The 21499-nt window shown below is 38.1% G+C and overlaps 1 protein-coding gene across 1 annotated transcript in view; it reads right to left on the bottom strand.

Annotated features, from left to right (window-relative positions):
- The window catches only part of poln (polymerase (DNA directed) nu), a 78290-nt gene extending 56882 nt beyond the window's left edge, over positions 1–21408 (bottom strand). Inside the window, exons 1-12 of the mRNA XM_038270315.1 lie at positions 21268–21408; positions 21062–21146; positions 17803–18060; positions 17121–17731; positions 14920–15032; positions 11415–12191; positions 6966–7135; positions 6739–6851; positions 6090–6223; positions 4132–4200; positions 3999–4059; positions 3590–3654 (exon numbers count right to left, since the gene is read on the bottom strand). Coding sequence (XP_038126243.1) covers positions 3590–3654; positions 3999–4059; positions 4132–4200; positions 6090–6223; positions 6739–6851; positions 6966–7135; positions 11415–12191; positions 14920–15032; positions 17121–17731; positions 17803–18060; positions 21062–21146; positions 21268–21406 — 2595 coding nt within the window. The 5' untranslated portion in view covers positions 21407–21408. The remainder of the gene's footprint in view (positions 1–3589; positions 3655–3998; positions 4060–4131; positions 4201–6089; positions 6224–6738; positions 6852–6965; positions 7136–11414; positions 12192–14919; positions 15033–17120; positions 17732–17802; positions 18061–21061; positions 21147–21267) is intronic.
- Positions 21409–21499: the final 91 nt, after the last annotated feature.

The raw sequence follows: 21499 nt of genomic DNA, 5'->3' as shown, positions 1-21499 counted from the left end.
AAAAAAAACATCATGGAGATAAATCTATGAGGACGTCTAATCATAGCAGGCAGGAATGAATGTAAAAAAAATGTTGAATGAATTCATTTTCATATGATATGAAAAAAAAAATAAAAAAAAAATATATATATATATATATATACACTATATTGCCAAAAGTATTTGCTCACCTGCCTTGACTGAGCTTAAGTGACATCCCGTTCCTAATCCATAGGGTTCAATATGACGTCGGTCCACCCTTTGCAGCTAGAACAGCTTCAACTCTTCTGGGAAGGCTGTCCACAAGGTTTAGGAGTGTGTTTATGGGAATTTTTGACCATTCTTCCAGAAGCGCATTTGTGAGGTCGCACACTGATGTTGGACGAGAAGGCCTGGCTCTCAGTCTCCGCTCTAATTCATCCCAAAGGTGTTCTATCGGGTTGAGGTCAGGACTCTGTGCAGGCCAGTCAAGTTCATCCACACCAGACTCTGTCATCCATGTCTTTATGGACCTTGCTTTGTGCACTGGTGCACAGTCATGTTGGAAGAGGAAGGGGCCAGCTCCAAACTGTTCCCACAAAGTTGGGAGCATGGAATTGTCCAAAATGTCTTGGTATGCTGAAGCATTCAGAGTTCCTTTCACTGGAACTAAGGGGCCAAGCCCAGCTCCTGAAAAACAACCCCACACCATAATCCCCCCTCCACCAAACTTTACACTTGGCACAATGCAGTCAGACAAGTACCGTTCTCCTGGCAACCGCCAAACCCAGACCCGTCCATCAGATTGCCAGATGGAGAAGCGCGATTCGTCACTCCAGAGAACGCGTCTCCACTGCTCTAGAGTCCAGTGGCGGCGTGCTTTACACCACCGCATCCGACGCTTTGCATTGCACTTGGTGATGTATGGCTTGGATGCAGCTGCTCGACCATGGAAACCCATTCCATGAAGCTCTCTGCGCACTGTTCTTGAGCTAATCTGAAGGCCACATGAAGTTTGGAGGTCTGTAGTGATTGACTCTGCAGAAAGTTGGCGACCTCTTCGCACTATGCGCGTCAGCATCCGCTGACCCCGCTCCGTCAGTTTACGTGGCCTACCACTTCGTGGCTGAGTTGCTGTCGTTCCCAAACACTTCCATTTTCTTATAATACAGCTGACAGTTGACTGTGGAATATTTAGGAGCGAGGAAATTTCACGACTGGATTTGTTGCACAGGTGGCATCCTATCACAGTTCCACGCTGGAATTCACTGAGCTCCTGAGAGCGACCCATTCTTTCACAAATGTTTGTAAAAACAGTCTGCATGCCTAGGTGCTTGAATTTATACACCTGTGGCCATGGAAGTGATTGGAACACCTGATTCCAATAATTTGGATGGGTGAGCAAATACTTTTGGCAATATAGTGTATATAAAATTTTGTTTAAATAGTATTCCTCCTTTATTTGAGTGGCGGTAACAGATGGGAGCTCTTTAAGCTCTTTGAAGGCAAAAAAAGAGACTAAAAAAAGGAAATGATGACATGGAAAACTAGACAACAAAGAAAAGTCATCAGATCAGTGAGTGTCGAAGGCAAAGATGAACTGTCTGTGTTGTAACAGAATATAAAAAAAATGAGTGAGAATTTATCTTAACAAAAAAGAACAGAAATAGGAGAATGAGTGATGGTTTCTGCACATATTTAAAATCCTATTTGAAGAAGTAAGATACAAACAGAGAGGTTGGAGGATGCTAGAGAAAACGACAAAGGGAGGAAACATAAGACACAGGGAAAATCATAATGTGGATGGATGGACGAATGGATCTTTGAGAAAATTATACACTGAAGAAAATCTAATAAAATAAATATATTGTTTTTCCTTCAGTTTTAATTAATGGACAATACAAAATTTTGATTATAAACTAATATTAGTCGACTGTAGGAACCCTGAAGGTGGCAATAGGGGAAGCAAACACGAAGAGACAGACAGCAAAAGGGCAAAAATAGGCTAGCTGGAATACATCCACCAGATTTCTCCAAACTGGACTTTTCTTCCAGTTTTCCTCGTCCCCTGCAGCAGGTTCCAGACTGCCTCATTTATATTACATGCTAGCCCTTTAGTTGGTGCAGACTTGGAGGACATCTGTGTGCCAACTCCCTGAATGGGTGCAGTTTGTTCCTGCGTTTTTTTTCTTCTTTCTTTTTGATCATGATTAGCTTAATATTAAAAGGATTTTTTTAATGTGATCTAAACAGCCTAGACAAACAATGACGTGTTATTTTAGTGAGTTCTGTCTTGCTGAGTTATGTGATGCTGTCTAGAAAAACAAAGCACCATGTGAGCATGCTTGTGAGACACAGTCTAACAGAACAGAGACTTAATGTTCAGGCAGGAGAACCTGACAGGTTCACCTGTCTGAAACCCAAAACGACAGAGTGGGGACACACCTCGAGGCATTCACTGTTACTGAATATTGCAAAAAGAAAAAAGTACACACAACTGTGAGCATCAGCGTCTCCTCCGGAGTGTGAAGTTCTGTCATGCAGCTAGCCTCTTAAAAAAAAATAAAAAATCTGACTATGTAGTCTATTTATAGTAACACCAGACAAGATACCAAGACTGTCTCCACAACAACTCCCCTGCTGGTGTTTCCAACAGATGTTTAAGAGCATATGTTTGATTCTGTGCCTGAAATAAAACAGCAGGGATCAATGCCTACAACATAAATCATACTCTCTGTGACTAAGTGATAACTCTGGCATATAGTCTCAATACATCTTTTTTATCTCAATGTAATCCCAGAAGATGTCCGTATCAAATGGAGGGGGAAAAAAAGACAAATCTCTTTCATCCCCTCCTCAACCACAAAAGAGTCTCACTGCTAAACCTTCCTTTGAAGCATAAAAAATGCCCCACCCTGGGCTCCTGTAGGCAACATTTCACCCAGGAAGAATGATGGAGCAAAAATCTCCACAAAAACACCTTGAAAAGGAAATAGCCACCAGCTCAAAGCCAAAAAAATATATATAAAAATAAGAAATCAAATTCTTGTTAGCATTAAAGATTTACTCTTCTAGTTCCTGATAAATAGGTACGTAGTGCGAGGACATCAAAGCTTTAAAGCAAACCATAAAGCGTTAATTAGCAAATTAAAAATTTGAAATAACTTTAAAACAGCCTCTTTGTTTTGCATACTGCTTTGCACATTCTTGGCATTCTCTTCATGAACATCAGGAAGTAGTCACCTGACTTTAAATGGTTGGTTGCATCATTTAGCCCACTACCTATAGAATGATCTGTTACAGCTAATCAGTCAATTAATTTATAATCCCATCTTAACCCTCTGAATTTAAAAACAAATGAATTTTCTAAGAGATTAAAGATTCCCAATCCAATACGGTGCCTTTGCACCCACAATAATAAGATGCTACAGTTGTTGTTGTTGTTTTCTTCAATGCATGAGCTAAATGATTAAAGGAGTGTATTTTAGCTAGCCTGCATTTGTGCAACTTAATCTACTGCACTGCTGTTGTGGGATACATCTAAAACATCCTTAAACACGTTGGCAGTAGGAAGTGAGTTTCCTCAACATGTATCCAACCATATAAAAGCTGCTAAGCAATGCGACCTTACCCCAAGTAGGTCTGACGTTCTCTTAAGTGCTCCTTTGTCCACACAGATGGAATGGCTTTCCATGACTGAAATGCAACACATGTTTTCTAACTTTTGAAAGTTGAAAGAGTCAGTATTCTATCATTGTGTTCTTATTTTTTTCTGGAAAGGAAGTTAAAAATAATGAATAATAATAATAAGAAGAAAGAATAAGAGTTATTCAATACAATTTAAAATGTTTCGTAATGCTGTAACTCATAAGAGTTTTCACAATTGGTTGTTGTAGATGCTGACAGTAGTTAGATAGTAAGGTTAAAACAATAAGATAACAAGGTTGGGATTTATTTTTAATCTTAAATATATCTAACAGATCTAATAGAATTTTATAAGAAATGTCCTAAATGTCATTTTACTGAAAAAAGCTGTTTACCTCCAAGAATGGTGATCATTTTCACCTCCATTTCTGAGTAAAGTTCCCACAAGCCTTGGCTCTGAAAATGTCAACAGGCAAGTTATTTTTGTGTTTTATCACATTTAGTTAATTACGAGTGTTTCCAACCAACCTGAAGTTTAGAGCATAATGTTAGATTAAGCTCAAAAAGCCAACAGAGACTTGAGATGATTTGAGAAACCTAAACAAAAGATAGCAGGCAGGTGAATGAGGGAGCAGAGAAAAGAAACATTCTAAGTTTGTCTAGTTCTCTATATTAGATTATTTTTTTATGACGAAGTAGATATGGTCTAAATGTCAGTATGAAGGTATATAGAGGTTTTAAAAGTCGCTGTTTCAAGGATCACCAGTCATTATTCTTAACAAAGCAACACTTGTTTAAAATTGACCAAGGAGCTAAAAGATATTCTAATCTGCACAGTTAATTTATAAACATTAAGCTTTTGCGCTACAGCATAAGGTTATTTGTAATTCTGATGTATCCATCTTTTTCATCTGGGTCTTTGTTCTGGGGCTCCTTAGATGAAATATGTTAGGTAGGATGAAAGATGTCAGAGGGCTGAAGGAGTCAACTACTTCCTCTCTGTCCAAAGTCGGGGACTTTATCTTGGTGTCTTCTTAAGGGATGATGACACTCACACACTGCAGATGAAACCCAATCTGCTTTACTACATCTATGGTCAAGAAATATGGATCAGGACGGAAATCTTGGTTAAAGGTGGTTGGCTCCCTTCATAGGAAATAAAGAACCAGCTCTATGGGAATGTGTTGCTATGAAAGAGTTGGAGATGGATGGATGGATGGGTGATTTCACTTCTTTAAGAAGTGAAATTTGTCATTTTTATTTCATTTCACACTTATTTGTAGAGGTTATCTCATTGGTAACCTGCTTAACGAGAGAGACCAGTTTTGATAAAAACAAACAAACACTTCTTTAAGAAGTGAAATCATGTTGTTTTTTTCCTACTGAAAAACATAATTCTTTGAAAAATGTCTTACTACCTTCGACTTAGAAAGAAAAGTGAGACAAGAGCTTCATACAACACATTTCTATTCAAAACCTAAAACCAGTGTGTCTAATTTGTTTCCAGCACAAGAAGCAATGAAAAGGTTTGACTCAGTTTATTAGCTTATTTAAACAGGATCAAAATGTTTAATTGCTTGTTTTGTTGCTGTGCAATTTTTTTTTGTTTTTATCAAAACCTGTGTCTCTTGTAAACAACAATACCAACCTCTATAACCTCTACAAATAAATGTGAAATGAAATAAAATTACCAATAAGAATTGCTAACCAGAGGTTCAACAACTTTTTTTGCAGAAAGGTTTAAAATGTGACTTATTAGTCCTGGTTAGAATCCTACAAAAAATCTCTCATGTTTTTTTTCTGGTACAGTCTGCTCTAGTTCTACAAACATTGATGAATTCAGCAACTTGACTTCATTTTGCCCATGTTAATTAAATAACCACAAAGACTCAATTCAAAAGCAACACATGCATTCATTCTATCCGTCTTTAAGTGAGTTTAACCCTGATTAGTTTGTTTATCATTCTGATGAAAAAGTCATTATGGCTGTAATTACCAGCTTAAATATCCTCTAAATCAAATAAGCTTTAGGATAATTAAACCAAAACTAAACACAAACGAAACAACCTCAATGTATACAACAATGTCTTAAATGTTTGACAAGATTGTTCATTGAAATTCAGGCATTTTATTCACAGAGATACATCAATTGAAGTGTTTCATTCTCCTTCCAGAATAAAAGTATTTTGAACCCAAGTGAATATTGATTTCTAGAAATGAAACTCCCCAGCCTGATGGGAGCATTGCATGTTGAGACACATCTATCTCCAGATTCACTGCAGAAACTCTATTATATACTGCAACTAATTCAGAAAAAAGCAAATAGTAAAAAAAAAAGTCAACATAATTCCATATACCTTTAAAGCGCTCATTTATATTACATGCTGTGCTTGAAAGATATTCCAAATAGATTCAAAAACAAGAAGTCTTTGACATTTCTGGAAAATTGGAGCAATGCCATATTTAATGAACTGCATTTTGCTAACCTTGTCAGACCCCGGGGATGTTGCACAAGGGTTTTTGCAGTGTCTAAGTAGCAGATCATTGAAGCAGGAGGAGGGATCAGAAGGATCCAGCAACCAACCAGAAACCTGTGGATCCTGGATCTGACAGCCTGCCACTGCAAACAGTAAAAACCTCAAAAACATAAGAGCATCATCTGACAGAGGAACCCAATATGTAAAGAGACTGGTACTAATAATTTACTACAACTGGTCTAGAACCAGAGATTGATCATAAAATCATAAAATCATATTTTAACTTGTGAACGTCTCTTAAAAACAGTCATTTAAAAGTGATTATAATTAGAAAAGAGGTAAGTGAAAAATAAATTAAAAGAACAGAACTGTACAAAGAAACAAACTTAGAATTTAAAAACTAGCTTTAATAGGAGTAACTGACTGGAAAAACAAAACACATATCTTCAGCAACTTCAACACTTTTGTATTTTAATTCCTTTATTCATTAAAATGAATTGTACAATTAGTTCAGGTAATCACAGCTTCAACTGTGGCTCAAACCTCTCAATAATGACAACCTGTCGCTCATTAGTTTAGTTTATCTTTGATGAAATCTGAAGCCAACAACAGACCCAGGCTATTGGTGACGGAAAATTCATCATCTGAAGAGTCCTACCTTCCTTCCAGCTGAGATCATGTTTGTAAAACAGCAAAACTGTTCGAAGGAAATCCTTGGCTTTATAACAAATCACAAGTCCAGACCTTGACAATACCCGTAGAAGCATAGCCCTGTGGTATATAATCAGAAACACACATGTTAGGAATTCTACATCTGTAAAAGTCTCTAGGTTTTACTGTCAAACTCTTTATTGTACCAATATTTCTCCATATGAACAGTCAGACCTGGTAAAGAGCTGCTGAGCGAGCTGAATCCTCTGCTGTGCCCATGGAGGGTTGCGCTCTAGTTTAAAGTAGACCAAGCTGTCATTCAAACCAAGAGAACAACAAGGTGTGGTGCAGCGAAGATCAGTCTTCATCAAAACAAGGAGGCCACACACTACTGGAGCCACCTTCTGTGTCCGCCATCAGAAAAAGAAAAAACAGTTTGAGAAACCTTGTTTCAAAGGATTTAAAATAAAATACAATGACAAATCATCAGAGTAAGACATGCTTATTTACCGGTAGCTCAGATTATATCAAACACTATCAGCTACTATAGGTATGCCGACGACAAACAGCTTTACATCATAATTTCATCACATGACTCTGAAACCAACAGAGCATTGGCTTGATGCTTTGAACTGATCAATATGAGGATGCACCATCATTTTCTCCTGGGATGCACCGAAAATTTGGCCACAGAAAATGGCCGAACAGTGCATCTTCGGTTTTTGGCTGATAGACATTTTTGAAAAAGTGTAAGCTGATGGTTCACAAATCTGCTATCATGACTGTGTGTTACAATGCATTATATTAAGATTTCAGATGTTCCATTGTTTGAAGAACTATGAACTTTAAGACTGCACCAAGTTTGTTACCAATCTGAGGGGAAGCGTTGGCCTTGAAAGTAACTGCATAGTCAGCTACTGTTGTTCGCAGCTGCAGGCCGAGAATGATAACATTCTCCCTCTGGCTCCAGGATACTTGTGATGATATCAGAAGGTTGGTTAAGGTGTGCATTGTTAGAAACAGACTAAGGACTTCACACTGTGTATCTTTAAAAAGATGAGGTGACTTAGAATGCTTCAGACTGCTTCTGAACATTTTGAGGGAAAATAGGTAGGTTTTTGTGCAGTCTTGTGGATGTATCCATTTCATAAATAAATGAAATAAAGTGTGAATTCTTCTCACTTTCAACCAAATGAATCCTGGGAAGGTGATGTATTAACAGAACTTCCTCATATTTCACATTAGCGGTCATTTAAGCTGAGCACGGGGGAAAAAGGATGTAAACAAGACAGCAGTTGCAGAAACGTTGTCAGAGTTGAGTGCTTCAGACAGGTTCAGAGTGAGGGAATTCAAGTTTAGAGGCGCAAAATGCCAGAAATCCAAACGTCCCCATCACCATTCTGAATATAAGAATGCGACACAGAAAAGGAAAGTGACAACAAACATGCCCACTCTGTATTTGCTATTATTTGCTTTACTACCTGTTTTTAATTGTGCTTTTATTTTCCTTCTAATATACTGTTTAATTCATGTGAAGCAAATTGAATTGTGTTTGTACTGAATGGTGCTATAAATTTTTTTTTGCCTTGCTTTAGAAAATATCAAATGACCAAAATCAAACAACAAACTAAAGCTTTCTGGACGTTTAGGGTTGGCCATGACAATGAATTTAAACTGTTCTGATTCATTGTTGGGCTGCTCAGTGGCACAGTGGGTAGCACTGCTGCCTTGCATCAAGAAGATTCTGGATTCCATACCCGGCCCGGGGTCTTTCCTCATGGAGTTTTCATGTTCTCCCTGAGCATGCGTGGGTTCCCTCCGGCTACTCATCTTTCTCCCAACAACATGACTGTTAGGTTAATTGGCCTCTCTATATTCTCTTTAGGTGTCAGTGAATGGTTGTTTGTCCTGTGTGTCTCTGTGTTGCTCTGCGATGTACTGGCAACCTGTCCACGGTGTGTCCCGCCTCTCGCCCGTAGACAGCTGGAGATAGGCACCAGCACCCCTCGCAACCCCGCTTGGGATAAGCATAAGTGTTGCGCTGATACCGATAACAGTATCAGACAGGACCCCGATCCAGCACCAAATATGGTGGTAGCGTCGAATACCGACAAATAGGGCACCAATACCATTTTGAAAGCCAAAAACTTATTCAACTATTATTACCCATACCAGGTAGCCAATAAAAAGTTCTACTGGATTCACTTTGTATTAGTCTTTTTCCTGCTTTACGAGGAGCTTGACAAAGCCATGATGGCAATTATTTTACATCCAAGTATGTGGTTCTTCATATATACACACACCCATCAATTTCAAACAGATGGTATCTGTATCGGCCAATACTGCAAAGCCAGGTATCGGGTATCTGGGCCAAGGAATGGCATCGGTGCAAAAATAATTAGCGTGACAGAAAATGGATGGAAAATTCCTTGTTTTAATTTGGTTGCTATTGATTATTTAATTCATTCTTTTAAGAAGAATCATAAAAGCTTACATTAGCTGACTGAGTTCTGTCTGGATGAAATAGTCTGAACTTTACAGGTGCTGGTCATAAAATTAGAATATCATGAAAAAGTAGATTGATTTCAGTAATTCCATTTAAAAAGTGAAACTTGTATATTATATTCATACATTACATACAAACTCATATATTTCAGATGTTTATTTTGTTTAATTTTGATGATTACAAATGACAACAAATGAAAATCTCAAATTCATCATATCAGAAAATTAGAATATTGTGAAAAGGTTCAAAATTGATGGCCCCTGGTGCCACACTCTAATCAGCTAATTAACTCAAACCACCTGCAAAAGCCTTTAAATGGTCTTTCAGTCTAGTTCTATAGGCTACACAATCATGGGGAAGACTGCTGACTTGACAGTTGTCCAAAAGACGACCATCGACACCTTGCACAAGGAGGGCAAGACACAAAAGGTCATCGCTAAAGAGGCTGGCTGTTCACAGAGCTCAGTGTCCAAGCACATTAATAGAGAGGCGAAGGGAAGGAAAAGATGTGGTCGAAAAAAGTGTACAAGCAAGAGAGATAACCGCACCCTGGAGAGGATTGTGAAACAAAACCCATTCAAAAATGTGGGGGAGATTCACAAAGAGTGGACTGCAGCTGGAGTGAGTGCTTCAAGAACCACCACACACAGACGTATGAAAGACATGGGTTTCTGCTGTCGCATTCCTTGTGTCAAGCCACTCTTGAACCACAGACAGCGTCAGAAGCGTCTTGCCTGGGCTAAAGAGAAACAGGACTGGACTGCTGGTGAGTGGTCCAAAGTCATGTTCTCTGATGAAAGTAAATTTTGCATTTCCTTTGGAAATCAAGGTCCCAGAGTCTGGAGGAAAAGAAGAGAGGCACTTCATCCACGTTGCTTGAAGTCCAGTGTAAAGTTTCCACAGTCAGTGATGGTTTGGGGTGCCATGTCATCTGGTGGTGTTGGTCCATTGTGTTTTCTGAGGTCCAGGGTCAACGCAGCCACATACCAGGAAGTTTTAGAGCACTTCATGCTTCCTGCAGCTGACCAACTTTTTGGAGATGCAGATTTCATTTTCCAACAGGACTTGGCACCTGCACACAGTGCCAAAGCTACCAGTACCTGGTTGAAGGACCATGGTATCCCTGTTCTTAATTGGCCAGCAAACTCTCCTGACCTTAACCCCATAGAAAATCTATGGGGTATTGTGAAGAAGATGCAATACACCAGACCCAACAATTCAGAAGAGCTAAAAGCCACTATTAGAGCAACCTGGGCTATCATAACACCTGAGCAGTGCCACAGACTGATCGATTCCATGCCACGCCGCATTGCTGCAGTAATACAGGCCAAAGGAGGCCCAACTAAATACTGAGTGCTGTACATGCTCATACTTTTCATGTTCATACTTTTCAGTTGGCCAACATTTCTATAAATCCTTTGTTTTTATTGGTCTTCAGTAATATTCTAATTTTCTGATATGATGAATTTGGGATTTTCATTTGTTGTCATTTGTAATCATCAAAATTAAACAAAATAAACATCTGAAATATATGAGTTTGTATGTAATGTATGAATATAATATACAAGTTTCACTTTTTAAATGGAATTACTGAAATCAATCTACTTTTTCATGATATTCTAATTTTATGACCAGCACCTGTAAATGAAATTGTATCCCTATAACATCTAGCTTTGTGTAAACATTACTATAAATGATCAAATAATTTCATCCAGTGTCTAAATATCAAACCTATGAACTAATGAGCTTCAGGAATGATCTACGGCAGCTCTATGTTAAAGGGCTTTACATTCTATCCAAAACGTCTAGGAAACAAGTATCATCACAACTGTTGCACGTGGTCGACCTTATTTTATTTCCTTAATTAAATTTAAGATACAATTTTGAATGCTGCAACACAAACAGGTGGTTGTGCTCACATGCCTGTGATTCTTTATTTCTGATATTGAGCAGCTTCTATTCCCTATTAGCAGACTGGGCTTTGAAACTAGGAATTAATAATAAATAATTGAGTGATTCCAGGAGAATTGAAAGGTTACAACTGGTTCTGATGGATTGATCCATCCATTCCCAACACTAGTTAATGGCAATGTTCATCACCAGTGACCTGGCTTGTTCCCTCTACAGCTTTAACCAGTTTGTTGTCTTCAGTCTGCTTACCACTGGGGTCCACTCACCTGTTCAGGATCCAACTGAGTTGTTCCATCCTGAAACATCAGTGTTAGCACCACCACCTCAGCACGGGACACCTCCTCTAGCATCTGCTCTCTCTCCTCCTGATTCAGCGTCCCAGAGTCCTTTATCCTGGCATCGGATGGCCGGGCTGCAGGTGGTAGGCTGCTTCTGGGATGAATTTGTAGCTCAGTCGTGGTAATGACCTCATGAAAACCTTTTGAAACATCTTTTGCTGGATTGAACCTCATTTTGGCCAACTGATGTTTGCATAGTTTGTCGAAGGTTTTTTGCTCAGGTGCCTTCCTTTCCATTTCGTGGGTGGATTTTTTCACTTTGCTTTGACTGACAGGCTGAGTTTCCTTCAGAACAAGAAATTCTGGGTGGGTTTTAAACACAGGGTTCTTCTCGCAGGGAGCGATTTTAATCTGACTTTGTTGCTGCTGTTCTGAGGATAATGGACCTCCAGAAATGGACGGTTGAAGTCTGACTTTCTTCAAAGCACGCACTCCTTCTTCCATCACCGTCACTTGAGGCGGCTCCCACTTTGGATGGCGACTTGTTTTGTTCTGCTTGAGTGACGGATGTACATGTTGAAATAAATCCCACCTCCTCTTCAGAGGAGAGGATAATGTGAGGGGAGGACGGTGCAAATTCAGCTCAGAGGCTATTTTTCTTGTATATAGGTCTTCATTAACAGCTTCTGTTATGGTCAACTCCTGCTGTAAGGGAAATTTCCATCCGCCTTGTGGAATGAGTACCAGGCCTGAATTTGTGCTGGTCTGAAAAAAGAAAGTAAACAATAAAAATATACATGCATATTTCAAAATAAAATTAAATGATCTGTTTAAAACATCTAAATATGACTTAAAATAGGCCGCTGCTATCGAGAAGATCTTATATAATGTACAGAAGTATCCACAAATGGTGACTTAAATAGAACGTTTTCACATTCATATACAAGACAATATAAAAAAAAAAACTGTCAACTTTTTCTCATTTTATGAAGTTTCGCCCACAATCAGAAGCAAAAGGAAAATAATTTATGGTTCCCCAGTTTTTTGCTACGTATAAATATGTAAAAGCTGTGCATATGTATTTAACCTTCCATTACTGTGGTAAAATAAAGCAGGCATATATAGGATTAAGATGTTACTGAAATGATACAAGGAGTCAAGAATGTGCAGAATTGTAAAGTAGATGTATTGAGGAAAACCATTTATCTATATGTTTCACAGAAATCTGCCGTTTATGGTCGACTCCCAATAAGAGAATTGTAGGACAAATAAAGAAAGGTGTTCTTACCATTTTGGTGCTTAAAGCTAAAAGCTAACAATACGTCCGCCTCTGGCCACATCATCACTTTAGTCAATATATTGGTGGCTGCATCGTGCATCTAGTTGTGCAAAGCTTGAAACATGCTCTAAAAAAATAAAACTGTTAGCTTTATTTGCAATGAGACGTGGCTCAGAGGTGGTGGATACAAGCACAAATCTCATTTTCACTAAGTCAAAACCACGTTTATTAAGTTTCACTTATCCACTACTTCCTGTTTATCTATCCCATCAAATTTTACAAAAACACAATGCAGTTTGTAGTTGTAACATAGCAAATTATGAAATAGTTTACAGTGTGAATTCATTTGCTAGAAACTAAACTTTTCTTTTAGCACAATGTGGAAGTTAAACAAAAAACAAACAAAAACAGCAGGTGGATTCGCTGTAAAAAGACCAAAAAAGGAAACTAGAGAGGATGAAGAGGGATTCAGCCCTCAGCACTGTTTCCCAGACAAGAGGACAGACAGAGAAGATGCAGTTTGTCTGAGAAGTCTGCCTGAAGCAGGGACAGGGTCACACACACTGAACATCACCCCATCTGTTCCCTCCATTTTTTTTCCATAGAAATAATATTATGCTTTTACTAGGGTTGTCACGATACTAAACTTTTCAACTCGATACCGATACTAAGGAAAATATTCGATACTCGATACCATTTTCGATACCATAAGGATAAAATTTCAACCGAAATATTTTGATTAATAATTAAAATACAATAAATAAATAAATACAATAAACAATAAGAACAACATTTTGAGGTTGTTTGCTGTGCACAGTATTTAGCAAGCTTGATAAAAAACTTACAAAATTAAAATTAAGTTTTCCTTACTTGGCTATGCTTTGCACACATAACAATGACACTAGCCAAACCGGTTAAGAAACAAAAATAATTCTCAGCAGCTGCACCTGTTACAAAAAAAGTCTGAAACTGAAAAGTGCACAGAATTATTCAATCACACAGTGTTCAGAAAGTGCATTTTCCTCTATTCTGCACTTTAGATGAATGACTGTTTAGGTGCGACTGGTACTCGATACTTTTGAAAATGAGTATTGTATCCGGATACAACATTTCAGTATCGATACTTTTTTGAGTATCGATACTTTTGACAACCCTAGCTTTTACTTTTTTGGTTATTTCAATTATTTAACTTTATGCTAATCATTGAAATAGTGAACAGAGATTTAAATAAAAGCATCATATATATATATATATATATATATATATATATATATAAATAAAATTAGAAAATATGACTTAATCAACTTATTATCACAAACAATCAATCTTTAAGCTGAGTTTAGGGCACAGGCAAGAGATGTGAAGATACATTTATTGTGATGATTTTAGATAAATAATAATTGGCGACTTTATGCAGGCGCAGAACTCTGTGTGTCTGTCAGCGAGGCGTTCACTGGATAGGCATTCCTGTGAATCAGCTCCCTGAGGAGAATCTTCTTCATTTCCCTGTAAACACAACCCGTTTTCCTGCTGACAAAGTCATGAACCTCCCCCGGGTGCTGTGCTACAGGATATAGATAGAAAAGCGAGGCAGGCCGTGGCCCGTAGCCGAGCGCCAGGCAAAGGAAACTGTGAGAGGCTGAATGAGAAGGGTGAGAGAGGACATCTGCTGCTGATTGTAGCAATACAGCATAGCCCTGCGCCTCTTTCTGTAATCTTCTCTGCTCCATCTTTTCCATGAGGATCTTTGATCTGGTTATTCATCTGCAGATCCATAAACCCCTTTTTATTACTTTGCAGCTCTTACAACAAAAATCAGGATGACTCTGCAAGAACTTACTGTGAACTTTACAGCTAAGTAATGAGCCATCAGTTGTCTGCGTGCTGGAAAACTTCCCCAAACTTCCCAATTTCATGCAAGACAGATTAATTAGTCAGTGTGTGAAGACATGGAGACCTAATCCCCTGCTAAAAAGCAGCCATCGAAATTTTAGGACTCTTTGGAAGCCTGCAATAATAGTAACCGGTGTCTCCAGAAGGAGGGATTAAGAGGCAGTGGTTTAATAAGTCTGTATGAAAATAGAGAAAAAGCTTCAAATAAACTCTGCAAGTCCTTTACAGATAGAACATTTTCCTTTCTACAAATTTAGCAGCTCAACTCACAAATATCTTTTATTGCATCATCTTAAGCCTCTTTGTTCCATAAAGACTAACCTGCAGAATATGTTGCTGGTTGCCAGGGCGATAAGGAGGTCTGAACCCTGACCTAGGCAGCCCGTACCCAGGGGTAAGCGTTGGCACGGTACATCGTTCTCCATTCGAGGCCCCTAGAAAAAGGCAGGTGGCAGCATTTTATTTTTCAAATCTGATCATCACTCTTCTTCTCCATCCTGAATCAATAAATCTATTCTGTCCTGTAAGCATGTTTCCGAGTAGGCATGCACAAGGCCATAAAGGCATCAGCATGCATCAGCACGGTGCGGCACAGCGAGGTCTGCCAAGATTACATGACCCTTCTCCTAGAAGTCAATGCTGCTGAGGAGGAATGCATGCGGGTCAGTTGATTCAGCACCGTCTTTGCACATTTCAGACTAACTCCTTCATTCAGCTGAAACGTGACACTATGACATGGCATCACTGCCACTCAGCAGAATTAAAAAGATAGGCGAGTGCCACTACTGTTTGATTTGACGTGTCTCAGCTTCCCTAACAAGTAGTTACATTATGACGCTATGGCAGCACTGAAGCGCTGTTAGAATTCATGTTATTTTCAAGAAAAAGGGGTTAGAATCCAGGCCTCTTTCTGCATGGAGTTTGCATGTTTGCCCCATGCAAGTGTGGGATATAACTGAATGGTTGCTTTAAAATAGAGATGCACACATATATAGATACCTGGGCTGAGCATATTGGTCAATTCCGATACCGATCCGATTCAACTGCTGAATGAACCATACAACTTGCCATGTGAGTCAAGGCCTTAGCCTTGACATAAACATTGTTAGAAAATGGGAACAAATTAACAGAGAATTACATTCACCTTATACTCATTTTGACAAATAAGCAGCAAAAAGCAACATATAACAGTTTCATGTAAAATGCCCTGGATTAGATCTCCTATATAGTTATCAAATCACCGATATCTGATTCAGCCGATTAGTCAATATCGGAACCGATATCCAATCCAGGTATTGGATCGGTGCATCGCTAGTTTAAACCCCAGGATGAGTAGGAAAAAGTTAAATAGTGCTCCTTTATATACTAAATCACTATTTCCTGGCTTAGTTTTAAACGAAGGGCAAAAAAAACAACAATGTGTTTGTAGTATAATTCAGTTATTCTCTGGATAAGACTTATTTTGAAAATGTTTAATTTGAAAAGTGATATGTTTAACGGACCAAAGTAAACACGTTTACTTTTCCAAGGGGTACTACAGATTTCCCATGTTACATCTTTTACTTGAAGCCAGTTAAAAAATAGTACCAATAAATCCAAAATCACTTTTATTGATAGATCATTTTATTAACATCAGATATGGATGGTCAGGTAAAAGATCAGATGGAGAAAAGAAAAAAATATATAGATGGACAGTAGGGCTTAAATCTTATCACTATATTGGGTGAGAATATTGTGATAACAGTGAGATACCTTAATGCTCTGAGTGCTTACTATAGTGATTACAGCCCCACAATCACAAATAATACTCTTGAAGAATGTACCTAAGAAAATACGGCTTCTTCAGGAGACCAGTTACATTAAGAAGTATCTTTTTTAGCAGTAAACATTTAATAATTTCTTCAAATTTATCAAAGCCCCAATGGAAAAAAAAATTAAAGGAAAAAAATTTGTAAAAAAAAAAAATTCCAAAAAATGAATTTATTTGTTTCCAATTTTATCATTTAGACTAATTAGAATTAGATTCATCTAATTCTTGACTAGAAACATACCAAGATGATATTACGATAAATGACCATCCCAAGTCGACAGCTGGATCTTTAAATGGACAGAGACGTAGTATAGAAATTCTGCTACTACATACAGTGTCTATCCAGGATTAGAAAACACTAATGGAATCAGAGACTACAGAATACACTGAGCCCTCTGCTAATCCAAGTCTGAACTTTTCCAATAGACTGGGATAGAGCTTTTACATTTTTCTGGTTTCTGCATCATAATTTTAAATTCATAGAGCCAAAAATATTCAGCTGTGAACTTAATTTCCACAGCAATGTACTGTGTGATTAACCTTTCACTCATTAAAGCTTTTAGTTAAAGGATTGTAGCACCCTCTGGTGGTATGCACAAGTTAGTTTTTATAAATCAGTAATAAAGGGAGTTCATGCTGAATCTAAAATATACAATGCAGGGAATAATTACAATATTGTATTTTAAAGTGAATAATATAAAAAAAAACTCACCAGCAGAATTAGATAAAAGTCTGATTTCTTCTATCTTTTGTGTAACTGAGTTTGATCTGTGTAAATCAGCATCTCCAGAGTCAGAATTCTGCTGTTTTGGCATCTCATCAGTTTCATTGTATTCTTCAACATCTGTATCTGTTTTTCTTTCCATTGCTGTAGCCATCAAGCCACATCTGGTCAGGCTGCTGGTGCAGTTGTACTCCAGGATGACTTTGGTGTCTTCTGACTGAACTATTGGTCCCCCTGAGGGTTCCCTCTCTGCTGTCTGGAACATGGAAGGCAGGTGTCCTCCTCTGGTTCCGGTTGTGTTCAGCTTTAAGGGCTGAAGTCCCTCTTCTGAGGGATTAGACACACAATGTCTCCACTTTGCTCCACTGCCTGGAGGTTCATGACACTCTGCTTCACTGGAACCAATATCCCAGGTAGCTTCATCTTCATTGTGTGGACCTGATAGGTTTACTGTCTTTTTAGGTTTATCAGAGCAGGGTAATGGCGGATGACACGCTAAAGAATGAGACTGCTCTGAGGTAAAGGCAGATAATTCATCAGGGCCGCTATGATCTGTGAATTCACTGAGCTTAAACGCTGGCTTTAATATTCCTGTGGAACTTTAAGAGGAAAACAACAATTAACACTTTCATTTAAAATCAGTTTTACAGTTCAGTGCTTTGCATCTTACCTGCTGCAACGTGCAGTTTGATGAGCAGGAAGACTGTTTGGTGGATGGGGAAAATAGGGAGATGAGTATTGCTGGCAGAGGGATTCTTCAGTCTCCTGAGAGAACAAGTAAGGAGGAGGATCTGGGAGGGTCTGAGGGGGCTTCTGTTGGAGGGGGGGATTCCTGCAGGAGGAGGAGGCCTGACTGTCTGCAGCATTCTGATGACTCAGTGTCTCATCGGTAGAGTGATGATCAGAGATGGAAAACAACACTTGGGACCTTGAATCATAGCAATAAGGAAGAAGTTTAGAAGCTGTAATATTTACTATATTGCAATGCTACATAATATAACCTTTCATTATTTGAACTAAAAAGAAGTGAAGAAATAGTTTTTTGACAAAAAGTTTTTTTTTTCCAGACAGACTATGGTAAAACGTCACACACCATCTCTCATAGCCAGGCTTGCCGAATGTGCATACAAACATACGTGCACACGTGAACAGCTGCCACTCAGAGCTTGCCAGCGTAGCATAGGGGCAATCACCTGCACTTAACATCAATGGAGATGTTTAAGTGGGGGAAGAGGAGAAATCTGAGGTCATGAGACCTTATACCAGCATTAAAAATCTGACTTTTATTTAAGACACAATGGCAGCCTGCTTAAACAGACTCGCATCGTTAGGTTAGAGTTGCTTTTTATTCTTAAACTGATATCAGATGATTTAATTTATTAAAGTACTGTTCTTTAAGAGTCATATATCTCTGTCAAAAACGTATGAAATTTAATCAGTTCAGATAATGAGGCATTAAGTGTCTGTATCCTAGCGGATATGTTACCCTGTTAGGAATATAAAACACCCTGATTACTCTCAGAGTTTCTGAGTGAGGACGCCCCTCCACATGATCAGAAAACCTGGCAACAACATCAGGCATCCAAAAATCTCCAGCCCCCTGGATGATATATGTGATGATAGGATAGGGTACCTTTCTATTCTGTCAGTAAAAGCCGATGCTGGAAGAGCCAGAATGGACAAACGTCAATCATGTGCCAGTGGTGCAAAGTGAGGCTTTGCATTAATACTGGCCAAAAACAATCACAACTGTTTACGCAGCTCTCACTGCCACTTCTCTACAAAAACAATCTAGAAATAAGTAAAATGTGTTAAATCAAATTTATTTATCCTTAATTTGAGCAGGTAAATAAGCTGATTTGCAAATGGAATTAGATGTTTTACTCTTAAAATAGAATAATTAGATAATATGCGCTTGAAATAAGTGCAGTAGTTTATTTTAAATGTAAATGTTCCATTGGCAATGTCTCACTTAACTCTTAAATTCAAGAAAGAAATTGCAGTTACAACTAAGAAAAACTAGAATAAAAAAACATTTTCATTAACTGACAAAAACAAAAAATTAAAACTAAATGAAACTGTAATAAGAGTTTAGAAAACAAATTAAAATAAACTGACTATTCAGAGGGGGTGTGCTCAGGTTCTCTTTGTCTTTATCATAGTACATTAATATGAGCTTAAATCTTAAGTTGCTGCTTTTTTTTTTTTTTGCTGCTACCTAGATTTTATTTTTTTTTTGTCTTGCATGTTAGACTTTCTATACATAAAAGACTCATAATATAACTGAAACAAAAAAAGACTAAAACTGAGCATTTTTTGAAAAATAAAAAAACATTAACCAAAGTAGCAAACACATACAAAGATGAATGAAAATTTAACAGAATTAAAAATCAAAACTACAATTAAAACTAATGTGTATAAAACATGTTTAAACCATGTAAACATTACCCTCCATTAAGATGTTAGAAACTGATTTAATTGGTTAATCGGGGGTTCCAAAATGTTTAGCTTTCAAAATATATTGCTTTTTTTTTATCTCAAATTTGTTGACATTCCGTCAGCTGTCTACTTTTGGAAATGCAAATTACAGCATAACTACAGCATTTCAAAGTCTTTCCAATTTGATATATAGAATATTATGGATCCGTTAAATCTTTATCGTTAAAACATAAAAACGGGGTGTACCCCCCCCCTAAATAATTCAAAGTTGTGCATGTTGGCAAAGGAAAGAAAAAGGTTACATTTAGATGTTATAAAAACAAAAGTCTCCCTTTAGTGAGGCCAGGGTTGAAAAAAAGGAGGCATCCATATCAGATGCAAAATTTAACTCCCTCCATTTGATGTGGTTCAATTCTGAGCAGATTCCAGTCCATGAGAGCTGCTCTCCCAGGTTTTAGATGCAGCCATTCTCCAACAGACATGAATCAGACAAATTATTACCAGACCTGAATACCACACAGATAAAAAAAAATTAATAAATCTCTATATATATCCACGTGTCTTCAGTGGTTTGTTGAAGGATTCCCTGTAAAGATAAAGGATTGTAGCTCTGAAGGACTAAACTAGGGCACTCCTGTCTGAGAGGATCCTCTTTCTTTAGCATATGACTAATAAAAGCTGCGTTTTTTTGACTAAGCTATTTATCACTGCAAAAATAACACTGTACACGAGATGAGGCCCAAATCCACCCATCTTCCTATCCATTCCGCCTTTGATTTGATGTCTCTAAATAAATTCCAGTCAGTAGAGCCCATCACTGTGCGCTCTGACCACAGCATACATACATGTTTGTAAGGCTCCAAAATGTCAAATAACATGACTCAGAGCATGGTTCCCCCAACTATCTGACAATGGAAAGTGTGTGGCCAAAGTGCAAACCTACCGATAAGACATATACAGATCTTTTAACAAAATCCACCACAGCTACTGTGTAATGTGACAATGGCAGAATGATGTGAGTCTTCCCTTCCAAATCACTAAATATATAACTGGTCTCTACGACTAAACATACTTCAGTAACACATACCAATATACGTTTAAAAAGCCAATTCTAGTAAAACTAAATTATCTTTTACTATCCATGCATTACTTTCCTTCCACTTCACAATCACATTATTTTATGACGGACTATTGAGTAAAATCTACAGCGACCATGACTTTGCAATTACCTAGACGACATTTACAGTGGGCATGGTTTGAACGAGGTTAACAGATATTGCTGAACTTTGGTCAAACTCGGTTCTTTATGACTGATGAGGAGTAATCTAACAGCTCATATTACTCAGGCTCTGATTTGCTGAGTAATGCCAGGTTACCCAAAGGCCACCTTTATATAGAGCTTCTGCTAGCAGATTATTACCCTGCATTTTTCTAAATAGGTGCAAAGAATTGCATATAACTGTCTAGAAACCTGAGATCTTCTGACTTACCGACAGGAGAAACTGTCTTTAGCCTCCATCTGACTGCAGCTGCTTGCAGTCCACAGCTCTACACGGCTGTAATTACAGCTTTCCACTAACAAATAGAAAACATTGGGGGAAAAGAAAAATCCAAATACATAAAAAATTACAAATGAGTCATTCTTCAACTATGAATGTTATTGGTTTGTATTCCTAAAGCTTCTACTCTGACTGACTTTGCCTGCGAGTGTTGAAGCGTTGGTTGAGACTGCCCTGGTCCTGATGCTGGGCCCGTAGAGCAGCCAGGACCCTAAGAGCCGCCTCAGAGAGCGGAGCCGTGTACATCCTGCTGCCTGACTGCTCCTTTATCTCCATCCTCTGACTCTAGCATTTAAAAATGACAAGTAAGAGGTTGAAGAGCTGCACAGATTTGGATTAAACTTTAAATTAATCAGAAATCTGCAAATA

The sequence above is a fragment of the Cyprinodon tularosa genome, unplaced genomic scaffold (genome assembly GCF_016077235.1).
Source record: "Cyprinodon tularosa strain WSP-4 unplaced genomic scaffold, ASM1607723v1 ctg76, whole genome shotgun sequence".
Taxonomy (NCBI): domain Eukaryota; kingdom Metazoa; phylum Chordata; class Actinopteri; order Cyprinodontiformes; family Cyprinodontidae; genus Cyprinodon; species Cyprinodon tularosa.
This window is presented reverse-complemented; position numbering and strand designations above follow the sequence as displayed.